This window comes from Microcaecilia unicolor, chromosome 5, assembly GCF_901765095.1.
Source record: "Microcaecilia unicolor chromosome 5, aMicUni1.1, whole genome shotgun sequence".
Classification (NCBI taxonomy): domain Eukaryota; kingdom Metazoa; phylum Chordata; class Amphibia; order Gymnophiona; family Siphonopidae; genus Microcaecilia; species Microcaecilia unicolor.
The window spans coordinates 146,062,083-146,081,493 of NC_044035.1; the positions used below are offsets into that span (position 1 = coordinate 146,062,083).

At 42.8% G+C, this 19,411-nt stretch overlaps 1 protein-coding gene across 1 annotated transcript in view; it reads left to right on the top strand.

Annotated features, from left to right (window-relative positions):
* Positions 1–19,411, top strand: part of MYOZ1 (myozenin 1) — an 86,239-nt gene that overhangs the window by 15,246 nt on the left and 51,582 nt on the right. Inside the window, exon 2 of the mRNA XM_030203401.1 lies at positions 2,235–2,325. Within this exon, the coding sequence (XP_030059261.1) occupies positions 2,256–2,325 (70 nt within the window). The 5' untranslated portion in view covers positions 2,235–2,255. The remainder of the gene's footprint in view (positions 1–2,234; positions 2,326–19,411) is intronic.

The following is a 19,411-nucleotide window of genomic DNA, read 5'->3' on the forward strand; positions in this document are numbered from 1 at the left end:
CTACATTTCCGACCCTGTGGAGTTCTTTACCTTTAGGTCTAAGCTGTGAGCAAAAAGACCTTAGATTCAGGAAATTGTTGAAAACTTTGGTTTCTTGCAAACATTCTTCATTAGTATTATGTCCAATGACTATGTTGAATTACTGTTTTCTCATATTACCACTCAAATGAGTAGGATTTTGCTTTGCTACTCATATTGTTGTAAATCATACTGAGCTCATGGTAGAGATGGTCAATAAGGGGTCCTTTTACTAAAGTGTGCTGACTAATGACCTGTGGTAGTGTAGGTGTGTGATTTTGGCGCACGCAGATCCATTTTTCAGTGCACCTGCAAAAAAATGCCTTTTAAAATTTTTGCTGAAAATGGATGAGCGGCAAAATAAAAATTGGTGCACGTCCATTTTGGGTCTGAGATCTTACCACCAGCCATTGACTTAGCAGTAAGGTTTCACGCGTTAACTAGACGGTGATGACCTATGCGCGCCAAATGCCACTTGGTGCGCATTGCGGATATTCTCCAGAAAATAAAAATTATTTTTTGGATGCACGCATTGGATGCAAGTCAAAAATGAAATTACCGCAAGAGCCACGCGGTAGCCGGGCGATAACTCCAAACTGGCATGCATTGGGCATCTGTAGACACGCACCTTAGTAAAGGGCCCCTAAGATTGCTGTTTATTACTATGATTCTTAGATTGTGATATAGTGCCGATTGTATGTTGAGGACAAAAAGTGCATCAGAGCATCTTAAACAGAATTACACCTCAAGACATCTGTATGCTTCTCAGTAGGTGTGATTTTATAATTCTTCACCAATGACCAAGCTCTTAACAAATGGCAGGAAGGAGCCAAAAAAGAATAGGAAATGCAGCTCAGCAGGGTCTCGCTGGACTGTTGATCATTGAATTCAGGATTTTTAAAAAAATATTTTTCTATTTGTTTTAAGAAAACAAATTGGGGAAGGGGGAGAGAAACAGAATATATTAATTCTGAACCCCCACCCCCAGCACTTCTTTAATATATAAGGCAGGGATCAATATTATATTCTGTCAAGAACTTATTCAATGACAGCATCTGAATTTAACCACAAAGGATTGAAGCCAGTGCGTTTTTCTAGCAAAATAGGTGCCGGTACTCAAATGCTAGTCCACCCTTCAGGGGTGAGGTGATCACTGAGGGACCCACCCCACAATACCCAGGCCCCCTGCAACCAGTCACAGAAACTGTGACAAGGCAGAATTGGTGTGTAGAATCTGAGCTCTTTCATTAAAACTTGGAGTCTATGGGTTAATTTTAGCAGACAATGGAAAAGGTGCCGGTACTCAGTACCCCCAAGTACCCCCTCAAAAAAAGCCCCGTTTGAAACTCATGTCGATATCTCACTGTCTTTCATAATGAATCTGAACAAGAGCAAAAAGAACTCCTGTTTTTCCATGTCTCAGCCGGGGAGTCCCTAGTCAATCATTCAGTTGCACAGAAATACAAGAAAAACGGTAGTCAGTATTCTCTTTCATATAAAAAAAACATTTTATCTCTAAAGTTGTACTGAATATAAATATGAATTTTGACAAGGTTCTTTCACTCCTCAGGAGTCTGTGGTTCAGTTTCTGGCCAGGGCTGTGCCAACACGGTAAGCGAGGTAAGCACGGCAGGAGGGCGCCGTCCTCTGAGGGGCGCCCCGACGCACCATGCTTACCTCGCCCTCCCATGTCCCAACTTTCCGCCCTCTTCTCCCCCCCCAACAAGATCCTTTTTAAATTTACCTCCATCCGGCAGCGAAGGCGCAGCGTCAGTGAAGGAGGCGGCACTCCCGACGTCTCTACTAGTCTTCCCTTCACTCAGTGTTCCGCCTTCTTCTGACGTCAAGGAAATGACGTCAGAAGAAGGTGGGACATTGAGCGAAGGGAAGACTAGTAGAGACGTCGGGAGCGCCGCCTCCTTCACTGATGCTGCGCCTTCGCTGCCGGATGGAGGTAAATTTAAAAGGGATCTTGTGGGGGAAGAAGAGGGCGGGCAGTTGGGACATGGGAGCGGGAGGGCAGGGGAGAGAGGAGCGTGGATGGGAGGGCAGCAATCATTTTCACGGGGGGGAGGGGCGTGCGCGCACCAACTGTCTGTCTGCGGGGGGCGCTGGGGGCGCCAACTGATCTTCTGCAGGGGGGCGCCACAGACCCTTGGCACAGCCCTGTTTCTGGCCCACCATTTCTGACTGCTTCTTTCTCCTTTGTATTACAGGTTGAACCAGAGTGACCAGTTATGCCTCTCTCAGGTACCCCAGCACCCAACAAGAGGAAAAGATCCACAAAGCTCATCATGGAGATAAATCGTGAGGACACAGCTTTTGCAAATCCCAGAAATATCTGTCTTTGTTTGTTCCTTCTCCTGCTTCTCATATCTCCAACTGTTAGGATTGGTTCGCCTTTCGCACAGTCTCTGTTTTTCTTTCAGTCCGCTGAATCAGCATGTCCCCCTCTCCTTACTCCTGCCTGTAGAATGATGAAGTTACCTCCCATTGCATTCCTCTTCTGGATGAGAGAGACTGTATAGCATCAGCACTGTCATTTTATGCTAATTCTCTCCTATTGTGACTGGGCTTTCTGCTTATAATTTCCGTTTAGGACCAGAAAATCTTCCGATTTTCACAATATATTTAAATGTCAAAGACTTCATTGATTTAAAGATAAGTGTATAATCGTGATTATTGTTTTAGTCTGCTTACTGACCCTTATTTCCACAAAGATAAGTATAAAACATAAAACAAACACAGTACTGTCATCTTTTAATACTGCATGATCTTAATTCATCAAGAGGGAGCAACATGGGCTGGTATAGTGGCTCAATGAGAACTGCAAACCAGAAAAGAAGAAGTAGAACCATACTCTGCAGAATGTCAAAGACAAAACAGAAGCAGAGAAGGCCAAAGAAAGACAAGCAAAGCATGGCTTCCTCCAGAACCCAGCTAATAAGATCCTACATCTACCCATTATCCCATCAAAGCCTCCTCTCTGCATCTGCCCATTGGGAAATGGCTGAGACTTCTTCCTTCCATGGCTTGTGAGTGCTGCCTCTTCAGTATTTTCCACTCTAGACAACTTGAAGAGTAGAGAGAATGGACTTGGAAATTGAAGTTAGGTCCTTTGCTTGACAGTTTGCAGCTCTTCTCATTGTCCAAACAGAAGTAGAGAAGGCCAAAGGAAGATGAGGAATGCTGCATTGATGATGATTCTTATTGACCTACCAAGGCTATGTTTTGGCATGTGCCTGCGTCAGGGGTCCTTGAGTACCGTGCAATCCAAATCTATATGTGACAATCCATATTTAATCATTCTCACACAAGAAATTGTTCAAACTCTGATGCTCCAGCATCAATCATATGTGCTGATATTTAAAAATTATAATGCTCTAATAATGTAAGTCTACAATATGACTCCCTGTTGCTCAGGATTGCCCAGATATGCCAATAGACTAAAAAAAAAAAACCAATTTAAAATACATATGTGTATGCAGCCGGCATATCTAGGTGGTCATGAACACCATGGAATCATGTCATAAGAATATAAGAATAGACATACTGGGTCAGAACAATGGTCCATCTAGCCCAGTATCCTGCTTCCAGCAGTGGCCAATCCAGGTCACAAGTACCTGGCAGAAACCCAATTAGGAGCACCATTCCATGCTACGAATCCCAGGGCAAGTAGTGGCTTCCCCCATCTCAATAGCAGACTATGGACTTTTCCTCCAGGAACTTATCCAAACTTTTTAAAAATCCGGATACTAGTGAGATGTAATTCTTGTTTGTTTTTTAGAGTGTTATAACTTTTAAATATTAACTCACTAGTAAAAAAGGCCCGTTTCTGACACAAATGAAATGGGCGCTAGCAAGGTTTTCCTCGGAGTGTGTATGTTTGAGAGAGTGTGTGTGAGAGTGACTGTGTGAGAGAGAGTGAATGTGCGAATGTGTGTGTGTGTGTGACAGAGAGAGAGTGAGACTGGATGCGAGTGTATCTGTGAGAGACAGAGTGTGTGTGTGAGAATAACAGTGTGTGCCATGGGCCCTCCCTCCCTCCCTTCCTCCCAGTTCCAGGGTCGTCCCCCCTCCCTCCCTCCAAGTTTCAGGGTCGTTCCCTCCCTCCGAGTGCCAGGGTCGTCCCCTCCCTCCCTCCCTCCAAGTTCCAGGGTCGTCCCCTGCCTCCGAGTTCCAGGGAACGGAGTTTCAGGTTCCCCCCTCCCTCCCTCCGAGTTTCAGGTTCCCCTTCCCTCCGAGTTTCAGGTTCCTCCCTCCCTCCGAGTTTCAGGGTCCCCCCTCTCTCCAAGTTTCAGGGTCCCCCTCCCTCCCTCTCTCCAAGTTTCAGGGTCTCCCTCCCTTCCTCCCAGTTCCAGGGTCGTCGTCCCTCCCTTCCTCCCTCCCTCCCTTCCAGTTCCAGGACCCCTCCCTCCGAATTTTAGAAGTCATCTTCACTTACCAAGTTGGGGTTACGGCGGCCGTCAGCAGCAGCAGTAAAAGGCGTGTAGGCTCGGCCCTTCTCTCTCTCTCAGCTGTAGTCCTGCCCTCATTTCCTGTTTCCGCAAGGGTGGGACCAGAGCTGAGAGAGAGAGAGAAGGGCCGAGCCGCACGCCTTTTACCGCTGCTGCTGTCCACTATAAACCCAATTTGGTAAGTGAAGATGACTTTTAAAATTCGGAGGGAGGGGGCCTGGAACTGGAAGGTAGGGAGGGAGGAAGGGAGGGACAATGACACCCTCATGCGTATGACATCGTGTTCCTTTGCCTAGAAGCTCTGCAGCATTCCCTTCCAATGATTGGTCACTGCTGGTTGTGATGAACCAGAAAGCACGCAAACGTCAGGTCAGGAGATGGATACAGCAGGCAGCACAAACCCTTCAAACCCTTCACTGCCACGCAGGGCCGTGCCAACACGGTAAGCGGGGTAAGCACTGCAGGGGGGCGCCGCCGTGGTGCTTACCCTCGCCGCTTACCTAAGCTCCGCGCCGCCGAGGCCTTTAAACCTTTTATCTCCAAGGCTCCGATGGTCGCAGCAGCATCAGTGAAAGCGCTGCCGACGTCTCCCTTCCCTTCCCACTCGTTGGTTCCCTCAGTGTCCTGCCTTCTTCTCCTGTCAGTGTGGCAAGTGGTGAGCGATCATTTGTTGAGCAATCCCACAAAGATGCACTCCATCTTTCAGCTCCTATTTCCTTTGCATCTTGTGCCACATGGGGGGGGGGGGGCGCCAACTGATAGTCTGCAGGGGGGCGCCAGAGACCCTAGGCACGGCCCTGCTGCCACGGAGTCAGCTTCAGAACGTTGGAGGTGCTTTTTATTATAGTAGATATGATTGAGGCTGGAGCATCGGAGTGGAACAATTTCTTGTGTGAGAATGAATAAATGTGGATTGTCACACATAGATTTTTGACTGCACAGTACTTAAGGCCCCCTGACACAGGTACATGCCAAAACACAATCATGTTGGGTTAATAAATCAATAAAAATCATTATCAACATGTAACTCTTGCAGCGTTCCTTGTCTTCCTTTGGCCTTCTCCGTATTGGTTTAGACATTGAGAAGAGCTGCAAACTGTCATGCAAAGAACCTCAGATCAATTTCCAAGTCCAGTCTCTACTCTCTAAGTTGGCTAGAGTGGAAGATGTTGACAAGGCAGTACCCAAAAGCCAAGGAAGGAAGGAGTCTTAGCCATTTCCCAAAGGGCAAATGAAAGAGAGAAGGGTTTGAGGAGATAATGGGTAGGCTTAGGATCTATGGGGTCCTTTTACTAAAGGGTTGCTATATGGCAACCCAGAACTACCACCAGCCCAATGCGGGTGCCAGTGGTAGTTCCACCCCCAGCGTATGCCATTTCCAACGCTAGTGGAAATATGGAAAAAATATGTCCGCAGGGGGTTACCTGGCAGTAATCAGGCAGTGTTGCATGCTGCCCGGTTACCACCGGGTTAGCACAGTAGCCATTACTGCCACCTCAATGGGTGGCAGTAAGTGCTCCCCCCTCCCGAAATGGCCACATGGCAAATGCGAACTTACTGCATGGCCATTTCATTTTTGTCTATTTTCACCTGCTCTGGCAAAAACATCCACTGCTAATAGCACAGGGCTCCTTTTACCGCAGCTTAGTAAAAGGGCCCCTATGTTAGCTGGATTCTGGAGGGAGCCATGGTCTGTGCTCTTGGCCAATGATTGTCGCTGGATTAAGCTGGGAAGAGGATATAAAATTATGGGGAAACCATAAGTATTTGCAAAGAGGACTTAATGGCATCTTAAGTCAGACATCAGTTTCAGTTAAGAAGGAAACCTAAAGGAACAGGAAAAAAAACTACTGGCTCAATAGAAAATGTTATTATAATACTAATTATGGGTTCTACAAACAATACAACTGATATAATATAGTAAAAATCAGCACAAACATTTTTAGCAATAATTTTATTTAGTACTAGGTGAAGTTTTACTTCCAATATAATAAGGTAATGAGATGCAGAATGTACAATAGCTAAACTGCACGCTAAATTGGAAGCATGGTTTGCTAAAAGTATGCAAAAATGGAATTAAAGTTATTTTCATCAACCCTGCAGTTTTCTTCCATTCCTTTTTACTTCCAACCAGGCAGCTGCCATGAACACTTTTCACAGATTTTGTACCCTTTACTGACTCTAATACACTTAGTGGTTGATAGTCAAAAGCATTTATGTGGTCATCATTGGCTTCTGACTGCCTAAAGTGCTTTTATTTGAAAATCAGCTTCCAACAAATGGATACATTTTGGGCATATGAGTTAATATATTGCCAAAATGTATTCATAGAATTTGAGTAGGGGCAGAGGCATTCCTGCAGGACTGAGGCAAATGTTATATGGATTGCTGCAATATTCAGCTACTGTCCACACAACTTATCTTTTTTAGTGTAAATGCAGAAACAGCAGTTTTAACTTTAAACAGATAGCTTATTATATATAATTATGACTGCACTTTCAGAAGTCTGACTTATAGAGATAGACTGCCTAACTGACTATCCTGCTTATAATCGAAAGAGAAAAACGCCTATATTGCGACCCAAATCGGGAGATGGGTTTCTTTCTCCCGTGGGCGCCCAAATCAGTATAATCGAAAGCCGATTTTGGGCATTTCCAACTGCAATCCGTCGCGGAAATGGGTAAAGTTGACGGGGGAGGGGGGTGTCAGAGGCGTGGTGAAGGCGGAACTGGGGCATGGTTATCGGCCAAGGAGAGAGATGGGCGTCTTTAGCTGATAATCGAAAAAAAGGCGTTTTTACCGCGATTTTGGGTCACTTTTTTTGGTCCCTTTTTTTCATGAACAAGTCCCAAAAAAGTGCGCCAACTGCCCAGATGACCACTGGAGGGAATCGGGGATGACATCCCCAGACTCCCCCAGTGGTCACTAACCCCCTCCCACCAAAAAAAACCCACTTTAAAAACTTTTTTTCCAGCCTCTATGCCAGCCTCAAATGCCACCTCCATGACAGCAGAATGTGTTCTATCCTGTGACAGCCTTTCCCTGGTTCTGATGTGGCTCTCGGATGAGTGTGACACCTTTTCTGTTATGCGCACTGCAGAGTCACATCAGCAATGCATTGTGGTGGGTGTAGGGTATTGGGCTCCATGATTCCACTAGCTTGTGTTAAATGCTCATGATGTTGGTAGTTGGTAGACTCTACTCCCATGGTGCTTTTCCCCCTGCTTACTGGGTCAGAGTGTGCCCTGTTTGTTTCCGGTAGTCCATGAGGTAGTGGCCATTTTTGTAAGCCAGTTTTAGATCCCTTTCACGTGTTAGCCACGTTACAGAACTTAGTTCTTACCTTGAATGTGGCTGAAAGAGGGCATTGTACACCATTCTGCCAGCTCTGACCCAGGGGCGTAGCCAGACAACAGATTCTAGGTGGGCCTAGGCAAGAAGTGGGTGGGCACAAAGTGTTCACCACCACCACCAAAAAAAATCTCAGCTGGTGGGAAAACGCTTCTTTCCACTTTGGCTTACCATGAAAGGGAAGTGTTCAGCTGATAGAGCTTGGGATCTCCACCAACTACCACTAAACATATGCTACTGTTGGATGGGCCTGAACCCTAAGTGGGTGGGCCCTGGCCCAACCAGGCCCACCTGTGGCTACGCCACTGCTCTGACCTACTGCTCATCTCAGTACCAGCTGGACTCGTTGCCAGTGGGGCACAACCTCTGATCTGCAGTTAACTGTGAGTAAGCGTGCTTATTCCAATAAAGGACGTTTTCGGAGAGATTAGTCTTCAGGTGTCAACCGGTGTGCCAATGTTATATAGCAGCAACAAGTCCTAGAGGCCTGCGTGTATGCAGGTCCCTGGAGCACTTTTAGTGGGTACCGCAGTGCATTTCAGCCAGGTGGACCCAGGCCCATCCCCCCCCTACCTGTAACATTTGTGCTGGTAAATGGGAGGTTTCCAAAACCCACTGTACCCACATGTAGGTGCCCCCTTCACCCTTAAGAGCTATGGTAGTGTTGTACATTTGTGGGTAGTGGGTTTTGGGGGAGGGGGGTTGGGTGCTCAGCACCCATGGTAAGGGAGCTATGCATGTGGGAGCTGTTTCTGAAGTCCACCGCACTGACCTCTAGGGTGCCCAGTTGGTGTCCTGGCATATCAGGGGGGCCAGTGTACTGTGAATCCTGGCCCCTCCCATGGCCAAATGGCTCAGATTAGGATGTTTTTGAACTGGGCATTTTTAGTTTCCATTATCGCTAAAAAAAACAAACGCCCAGCTGAAAAACGTTCATTTTTTTGAAAACACGGTCTGTCCTGCCTCTTCAAGTACCCGTTTTCGGACATAGACACCCATGGAGATAGGCGTTCGCGTTTGATTACGCCCCTCCACGGGGCTCATTTTCTAAAGAGAAAAATGTCCAAAAAGTGACTTAAGTCTGCATTTGGATGTTTATCTCACAAAAACGTCCAAATCAGTATTTTCGAAACCTCTTTTTAGACATTTTTCTCTGAAGTCCATCAGAAGAACATCTAAATCTCAAGGGGGCATGCCAGGGACATGTTCAAGGTGGGGCTTGGGCCTTCCTAAGACTTAGACATCTTTCAGCCATAATGGAGCAAAACAAAAATGTCTAGGACTAAAATTTAGACGTTTTGAGCTAGACCTGTTTTTGTAAAACATCCAAATTTTGATTTACACATTCTATCGAAAATGCTCCTCAATATCATGGGGGGGGGGGAGTTTCAATATTTAAATTAAATAATTCCAGATTTAATTCCAAAATGTTTGTGTTTGGTAGCTTAACCATGTATAATATAAAATATTATGTAGAACCAACATAAATTTGAATCCTTTACGTCAGATTTAACCATATAAATCTATGACAAATAAAATAAAAGATTTGACAAAATGATGCAAAAGTGGAACATCTGATGATCCTCTCCTAGAAGTGGACCTGATGTGCAGGTTCCAAAGATATTGTATATTTAGGTCATGTTTCTGTGTATATTCTTTGCTCATATCCATTTTTGTCCACAACATTTTGCAGTACTTATTTTAAATAAATCTAGGGGCATATTGTCTTAATCCAATGACCTGGTTATGTAAGATCGTTTGAGAATTTCAGAGCCTTCCAAAATGCTAGTGTTTGCCCTCCTCTGTCTATCAGCCTAAACCAATTGTGAAAGCACAGAACTGTACGGAAATATCATAAGAAAAGATTCCAGATGGGATTGGATTGCTTTTCATTTCCTTAACCTTCTTATACCATATGGCTCTCACTTATCGTCCCGCTTTCAATTTACATATTTTTTCTCTGTCTCCCGCTCTTGGTAGAAATTCTGTCCATCTGCTTTGTTTCTGGACAGTCCCCCCCCCCCCCCCTCTCACCCGTTTTATCTCAGTCTAACTTTCCTCTGGAGTTTACTGATCATCTTCAGGATCTGCTCAAGGGGTTGTGATGACCCAGGCCAACTTTTGCTTTTGCACTCCATTCTCATTCATGTAAGCTGAAAAAGCTTCTCCAAATTGGTCCCCCAGCCCAGAGTAATGAATTTCAATAAGCATCTATTCTTATCAATGGAAGTAGTTATATTACATAAAGTTATTAATCACTTCTAGTAAAACCTCAAGGCAATTCACAACATTGATAAAATCATCCAACATATACATTTCCCACAAAATAAACCATTACTGTACTCTCTAACCCAATACAAAATATACGCCTAACCCAAAGAATCCTCCCCCTTACCTCATCCATTCTCTCTAACCCCCCTGTATACTAAGCCGTGCAGCAATGCCAACATAGCCCATTCAAAGTGAATGGGCTGTGTTGGCATTAGCGCAAGGCAGCCGCTAGCGCAGCTTAGTAAATGTGGGAGGGGGGGGGGTAAATGTTTGCTTCCATAACCATGCTGTGACCTTCTTATGAAAGTCCAAAATATCTACCTATTTTCAGATATACTCAGGCAACTTATTTTAGAGTTGTGGGGCCACTAAAGGACATGTCCTTGCCACCTTAGTTGGTAATAACATAGGGACATAAGCATTGCCATACAGGGACAGAATAAAGGTAGATCAAACCCACTATCTAGTTTCCAACAGAAGCCAATTCAGGTCACAAGTACCTGACAAGATCTAAAAAGAGTAAAATGGATTTCATGCTACTTATTCTAGAAATAAGCAGTGGATTTTCCAAGGCCGTCTTTTTTTTTCCATTAATCTTTTATTAATTTTAATATAATCACATAAAGATGATATTACATCAAAATGCTTTAGAAATTCACAATATTCTATATAATACAGTAAATCTAATAATAAGAAAGAAAAATTTAAAATAATTTGTCCACAATAGGTGGATCCAAGAATAGGAAATAAATCCACGTATCAAAATACATATCAGAAATAAACATTATATAATACATCACATTGACCAGAAGGAATTTAGGAGCATACAGCCTAGACAGTACGTTTAACTGGAAGTTACCATTTCAGGGGTATCCCTCACATTCTCTCTAGCAGTAATAAATTCTTGTAATCTTTTGGGAGAAGAAAAAAGGTAATTTTTATTTTTATTTATTTATTTATTGCATTTGTATCCCACATTATCCCACCTCTTTGCAGGCTCAATGTGGCTTACAATACATCAATTAACTCCATACAAAGAAATCATACACTTACAAGGAAATTTAACAAAAAAAGTTCCACCGAGTGAAAGAATTTTTGGTTTAAAAACCATCAACTCTTTCCTCCTAACTATAGTTTCTTTCGCTAGATCTGGAAAGATCTAAATTTTAGCTCCCATAAAGATAGCATTCATTTTCCGGAAATAAGTACGCAATACCAAATTTTTGTCCGACTCCAGTGCAAAAGTTACAAGCAATGTAGCTCGATCTGAAATTTCAGACCTTTCAAGAAAATCAGTTAAATTCAGATTTTGCAATTGTTCTGGTGTTCTATTTGTTGGTCGCGTGAGTTTTTTAAGATATTGAGGGGCATAATCGAACAGAAACGCCTATCTCCATGGGCGTTTATCTCCGAGAACGGGTCCGTGAAGGGGCGGACCCAAGCGTATTTTCGAAAAAATTAGACGTCCATGTTTTATTCGCCAAGTTGTGAGCTGGGCGTTTTTGCTTTTCAGCGATAATGGACAATGAAATCGCCCAGCTCAAAAACGAATAAATCCAAGGCATTTGTTCGTGGGAGGGGCCAGGATTCGTAGTGCACTGGTCCCCCTAACATGCCAGGACACCAACCAGGCACCCTAGGGGGCACTTTTACAAAAACAGAACAAAAGGTAAAAGAGCTCCCAGGTGCATAGCACCCTTCCCTTTTGTGTTGAGCCCCCCAAATCCCCCTCAAAACCCACTGCCCACAAGTCTACATCATTACTATAGCCCTAAGGGGTGAAGGGGGGCACCTACATGTGGGTACAGTGGGTTTGGGGGGGTTGGACGACTAAGCATTAAGCAGCACAATTGTAACAGGTAGGGGGGGATGGGCCTGGGTCCACCTGCCTGAAGTCCACTGCACCCCCTAACAACTGCTCCAGGGACCTGCATACTGCTGCCAGGGAGGTGGGTATGACATTTGAGGGTCAAAATAAAAAGTTGTGAAACATCATTTTTTGTGGTGGGAGGGGGTTTATGACCACTGGGGGAGTCAGGGGAGGTCATCCCCGATTCCCTCCAGTGGTCATCTGGTCATTTAGGGCACTTTTTGGGGCCTTATTCGTGAAAAAACAGGGTCCAGGAAAAGTGCCCTAAATTCTAGCTAAAAACGCATACTTTTGTCCCATTATCTGTGAAATGCGCCCATCTCTGTTCGGCAGATAACCACACCCCAGTTCCGCCTTCGCCACACCTCTGACACGCCCCCATCAACTTTGTCCGCATCCGCGACGGAGTGCAGTTGAAAACGTCCAAAAATCGGCTTTCGATTATACCGCTTTATTCGGTTTTGTGAGATAAACGCCCATCTCCCGATTTAGGTCGGAACTTGGGCGTTTTTCTCGTTCGATTATAAGCAGGATTGTGTTCTAGTCACTGGAGGGTGACTTTCTGAAGGAATATCCAGAATCTCTAAGAAATACTTTTTCAAAAGTTCAGTAGGTGGAATAAACGAAGATGAAGGAAAATTCAAAAATCTTAGATTGTTCTTTCTAAGCTGATTTTCAATATACTCCATTTTACGTGCCTGGGCATTATTTTCCTTAATTACAGAGACCACAGTAGTTTGCATAGATTTTAATTCAGAATCAAAAATTTTCATTTTAGCAGTATGGTTTTCAACCTTAATGGATACCTGTGCATTAGTAGATTTTAGTTGACTTATTTCAGTCTGGGCATAATTCAATATCTGCTGTAGAGATGTGTTTACCCCTTGGATGGCCTCCCGGAGAGTGTCCATAGTGACTTTTTCGGGTTTTAACGAACCTCTTACTAATCCAGGGGAAAACTCTCCTTGGATTATACCTAGGGATAAATAACCCCCTTCTGTTGTTATAGTACCTAGGGTAGAAGCAAGGGCTGGTCCTCCCACAGCCGTCGGAAAGTCGCCAACTCTGGACGCTCCCTCGTATGGCCCTCTCTCAGCTCCGCTACTCCTTCCAGGTTGCGGAGGGGTCAAACTGGAAGGGGGGCTCAATGTAGCTCCCTCTGTACTGTGTTCCAAAGATAGCGTTATGGAACTTCTAGAAGTTTGAGCCGGCGTTCCCGGTGGGCGGATTCCGAAGCTCTCCAGCGTGGGTTGCGATATGGTGGGTACATTAACTGCGCTCGAGGAGGTAGGAGCAGCAGTTTTACCTTTTCTCTTCCCCATTATGCCTGGGGAGCGCTCCATATCGCCAATCCTCAAAGGTAAGCTTCTGGAGCTCTCGCACACACGTCTGGTCAGACGACCATCTTGGATCCCCAGTCCAAGTCCGTCTTAATAGTGGCTTATGGACTTTTTATTTAGGAAATCATCCAAACATTTTTAAACATTGCTAAGCTAACTGCTTTTACCACATTCTCTGACAATGAATTCCAGAGTTTAATTACATGGTGAATATATAAATATTTTCTCCAATTTTTTTTTAAATGTACTACTTAATAGCTTCATTGCGTGCCCCCTAGTCCTTGTATTTTTAGAAAAAGTAAACAAGCAATTCACAACTACCTGTTGCACTCCACTCAGTATTTTAAAGACCTCTATCATATCTCCCCTCAGCTGTCTCTTTTCCAAGCTGAAGAGCCCTAAGCTCAAGGATCTAGGGTTTCTTAACCACCAGAACATACCAAGTTAAATCAAAAACAAACATTTCATCACCGTGGAATGCACATTGCGGAGTACCTGAAGGTTCCCCATTATCACCAATACTCTTCAATATAATGATGTCCCCTTTGGCCAAATTCTTATCCAGTCAAAGACTTCACTCGTTCATTTATGCAGATGATGTTACAATTTATATCCCCTGCAGACATGACCTTTCTGAAATCTCCAATGAAATCACGCGCTGTCTGAACATCATGGATTCTTGGGCTAACTCATTTCAACTAAAACTAAACACTGAAAAAACACATTGTCTTATCCTCTCATCCCCATACAATAATTATAAACCCACAACCCTAAGCACTCCTGTTTATTCTCTTCCTATTTCTGATAACCTCAAAATCTTAGGTGTTATTATTGATAGCCATCTTACACTTGAGAGCCAAGTTAACTTCATTATAAAGAAGATGTTTCATTCTATGTGGAAACTTAAACGTATAAGACCTTACTTCCCGAGGGAAATTTTCCCTAACTTGATACAATCAATGATTCTGAGCCACACAGATTACTGCAATGGATTATATGCGGGATGTAAAGTACAGCTTATGAAGAAACTCCAGACACCCCAAAACACAGTTGCCAGGCTGATATTCGATAAAACACAATTCGATAGCGCTAAACCTCTCCGATTAAAATTGCACTGGCTCCCAATCAAGGATCGCATTACCTTCAAAATCTGCTCTTTGGTCCACAAGATTGTCTACGGTGATGCCCCAGGATATATGACTGACTTGATAGATCTTCCGACCAGAAACAGAACCAGAGCGTCATGTACCTATTTGAACCTCCATTATCTAAACTGCATTGGACTCAGATACAAATCAACATATGCATCGAATTTTTCTTACTTAGGTACACAAATGTGGAATGCACTACCAAAGAGTGTGGAAACAATTCACGACCATCAAAACTTCAGGCGATTATTAAAGACCTATCTGTTCTACCCTACTGACCCAACTTAAATGCCTCAACTCTGCAATGCATTAATAACTTACATCGCATTGGACATTATATATTCCTTTATTTCCTTGTCCCTTTTTGTACCTGTTTACTGTAACCTTACCTGACCCTTACTTTAAACTGTATTTGTTTAACATCTACCAGACTTGACGATCGCCTTTACGGTATAATGTAAGCCACATTGAGCCTGCTAATGGTTGGGAAAATGTGGGATACAAATGTTACAAATAAATAAATAAATAAGCTCTTTAGCCTTTTCTCATAGGGAAATCATCCTATCCCCTTTATCATTTTCATCATCCTTCTCGGTACTTTTTCTAATTCCGCTATATATCTTTTTTGAGATGCAGTGATCAGAATTGCACACAGTATTCAAGATGCAGTTGCACCATAGAGAGATACAAAGGCATTATAATATGTTGTATTTTGTTATCCGTTCCTTTCCTAACAATTCCTAACATTCTATTTGCTTTCTTAGCCTCCGCTAAGGTTTCAACATATCATCAATAATGACACCTGGGTCTTTTTCCTGGGTGGTGACTTCTAGTGTGAAACCTTGCATCACGTAGTTATAGTTTGGGTACCTCTTTCCTACATGCATCACTTTGTAGTTGCTCACATTAAACATCATCTACCATTTGGATGCCCAGTCTCCCAGTCTCATAAGGTCATCTTGCAATTTTTCACAAACCTCTTGTGATATAACAACTTTGAATAACTTTATGTCATCAGCAAATTTACCCCCCTGTTTACAAAGCCACTAATGCATGGGCTGTGTCGGTATTACCACACCAACAGCTGCTAGCATAGCTTTGTAAATCGGGGGGGGGGGGGGGGGTAATTACCTCACTAGTTATTCCCATTTATAGATCATTTTATTCTCCACTGTATCTGATCCTGTAAGATAATTTCTAAATGTTAGATTTATGAATACAGTAACTGAACAGACGGTAATTAAACCTGTACATCTGTGTATTCTGGATAATGCAGAGGAAGTGAATGATTACCAGAAGGAAAATATATTCTACCTTGTTTCCAAGGAAAGCTTTCTCACTGGCTAGAAAATGTTTTAGGATCAATTGGATGGAGAATTCTGCACTAAATATGATCTTTTGGAGAAGTGATAGGAGTCCCAATCTTTGTGCCAAGTGCCAAAGCACCTGGGCTCCTGCTGGACTAGCAGCAGGAGAAGCACTACATGTTATTTCCTGCTGCTATGGGGCCAGTCTCTGCCCACTGGAATGATTAGTTGTATATCATCAATTTGTTTATTTAGATTTTGCTCACACCTTTTTCAATAGTAGCTCAAGGTGAGTTACATTCAGGTACACTGGATATTTCTCTGTCCCAGGAGGGCTCACAATAAAAGTTTGTATCTGAGGCAATGGAGGGTTAAGTGACTTGCCCAAGATCACAAGGAGCAGCAGTGGAATTTGAAACGACCACCTCTGGATTGCAAGACCAGTGCTCTAACCACTAGGCCACTCCTCCACTCTGTCTTCAAAGCAGTCTCATCAGTGGTTTCATAAAGCTATTAAATAATATTAATGACAAGAATATTTCTTTGAGTACCCCATATTCTAGTCCTCTTGCCCAACAGAAAACCTGCCATCGTCACTGAGAAAACAGCCAAAAAGATGACAATCCAGCATAACACAACACCACTAACACCCATCTCTCCACATCTCGCAGATACACAACAAAAGGTCCATAAGGTCGAATGCACAGCTGAAATACATTAGGATCAGATAAATCAACATCCCAGATATATTCTGTGTAATAACATCATGGGTTCGTTTCTTTCAAGTTGAAAATTGTAGAAAATCTGCAGCATCATATCTGTTAGATGAATGTTCTAATGTATGCTTATTAGGTGTATCATTAGTATCATTGTTTTATGTCTCTGGCATTTGAATTCCAGTGCTATTAAATGTGTATATTTTTGATACTGTTTCATGGTAGTTATATTATTAGGTTTCAATTTTCTGTTTTCAAGTTTACCTCATTTATTGTATTTATGTTTATTTTACAATTGCTATGCTGTTAACAAAATTCTAAGTTTTATGTTAAACTGTTCCTGCTGTACACCGCCTTGGGTGAATCTCTTCATAAAGGCGGTTAATAAATCCCAATAAATAAATAAATATTATGCTAGTATTCTACAATAGAAACTGGACACCCAGATGCTATTATAGAATTTGCGCTCAATGCACTGCACCTTGGCGCATAACATTTGGTATCCTTTATAGAATTGCCGCCAATGAGACCTAGATCTTTTCTTTGGGTGATAATTCCCCAAACAGAACCCAGCATTATGAATCTGTAATTGGGATTACTTTTCTCTGTGTTCATCGAATTTGTACTTTTCCACATTAAGGGGGGGGGGGGGGGGGATTCTATAAATGATGCCTAAAACCTTGTCGCTGAAAAAAAAGCACATTGCAGTATTCTATAAAGTGCACTTAAATTTAGGCATGGTTTATAGAATAGCACTTAAGCCCAGGGATCTCGCCTACATTTAGGTGTAGCTATTTTGCACACACGAAAACGTGGTGCAAATGCCCACACTTATATTTAAAAATGGAGTGGAGGCTTAGCCTAGTGGTTAATGCCGTGGACTTTGATCCTGGGGAGCTGAGTTCAAGTCCCACTGCAGCTCCTTGTGACTCTGGGCAAGTCACTTAACCCTCCATTGCCCCTGGTACAAAATAAGTACCTGAATATATGTAAACCACTTTGAAAGTAGTTGCAAAAACCTCAGAAAGGTGGTATATCAAATCCCATTTCCCTTTCCTTTATTCTATAATGATGTATGTATCTAAAAGTCATATCCCTGATCTGCCCCAATCCACCCAGGGCCCTCCCATTTCCACACACCCCTTTCTGACTCACGCATAAAATTTAGGCATGGATTGTGTGCCTAAATTTATGTGCTACATGTTAATTGAATATAATTAGTGCCAATAATTGCTTGTTAAGCCTATTATTGGTGCTAATTAGTTTATTATTCAATTAAATTGCACATGAAATTGGGTAAATGCCCAAATTTGCATGCACATTTTTTAGCACTTTTTAATGAATTAGGGTGTAAAGGGGTCATTCATTAAGGAGCAGCCTAGTTTCAGGTGGCATGAAGGTGCGTAAGTGGTGGTATTCTAGTCATTTAGATGGGTTAAGTGCAGAAAAGTATGCACCATGATTTCATGGTGAGTACTTTTTTTTTTATTTGTACCCCGCACTTTTTCCCACTCATGGCAGGCAATGGAAGGTTAAGTGACTTGCCCAAAGTCACAAGGAGCTGCCTGGGCCAGGAATTGAACTCAGTTCCTCAGGACCAAAGTTCACCACTGTTGGATTATTTGTAGTAAATAATTAGCAGATTTTAGTACACACAGCTTCAGCTTTAGAAATGTTAATTTCTTTCTTCATCTCTCTCTCATTCACCCCTGAATAATTCACTGCTGAGTCACTTTAAAGTTGAAGTAACAAAACATCTGTTTACTCACAGTTTGCAGTTAGATTATAATCAGACAGGCTTATATATACATATTACTATACATTTGTCTTATCAGCTCCTTCCATGTGCTTAGATGGTAATGGATGCTCACACCACCATAGATCCTCTCAGGTTAGGAGAGATCATGAGCTCCATGTGCTCCATGTGCTGCATCTGCTGTGTCTGAACCCCCACAGGAAGTTGCATAGCTGTGTGACCTCTCTAAGTAATTCACATCAGAGGTCACAGAGTAATCACAGAGAAATAATAGGTGACAGGCAATGCATGTAAAAATACAATAAATTCCAACAAACCCCTTCTCATGCATAACTGTCATGCAATTATTTATTCATACAAAGTCCAAGCTTTATACGCAGATTCACAAAATGTTCTCTGGGTAACGGTTTGGTCATGATGTCAGCTGTCATCTCACTGGTGTGACAATAGTGTAGACTGATGACCCCTTCTTTCGCCAACTCTCGCACGTTGTGGTATTTCGTTGCGATGTGCTTGGTACGTGACTGAACCTTGTCATTCTGTGACAGTCGGATGCAGCTCTGATTATCTTCCATTATCTGGATTGGTCTCTGTTCAGCTATACCAAAATCCAGCAAAAGTTTTTCAATCCACATCAGTTCTCTGCACGCTTCCGATGCTGCCACATATTCAGCTTCTGTAGAAGACAAACTCACAATACTTTGTTTATGACTGGCCCATGAAATTTGTACATTTCCATACATAAACACATATCCACTTGTGGATTTATAATCAGAATGATCCCCTGCCCAATCTGAATCACAGTAACATATTAGTTTTGGATTACTATTGGCTGAAATCTTTAATTTACAATCAATGGTACCCTTTAAATACCTTACCATCCTTTTAACTGCAGTCCAATCTGATTTGGTAGGTGAGCTGACCCTTCTGCTCAAAATTCCTACTGCATTTGCTATATCAGCCCTGTATGTGGTAGCTAGATATAAAAGCTTACCTATGGCTGATCTATATTGGATGTTATCTGGTAAAGGTTCTCTTACTGTTTCATCCTTCAGAAAATCAGTGATCATGGGAGTGCTTACAACTTGGGCATCTTGCATACCTAAACTTTCAATAAGCTCATTTATTTTCTGCTTCTGGCTTAGAAGATAAGAACCATCATTTTGTTTCTCAATTT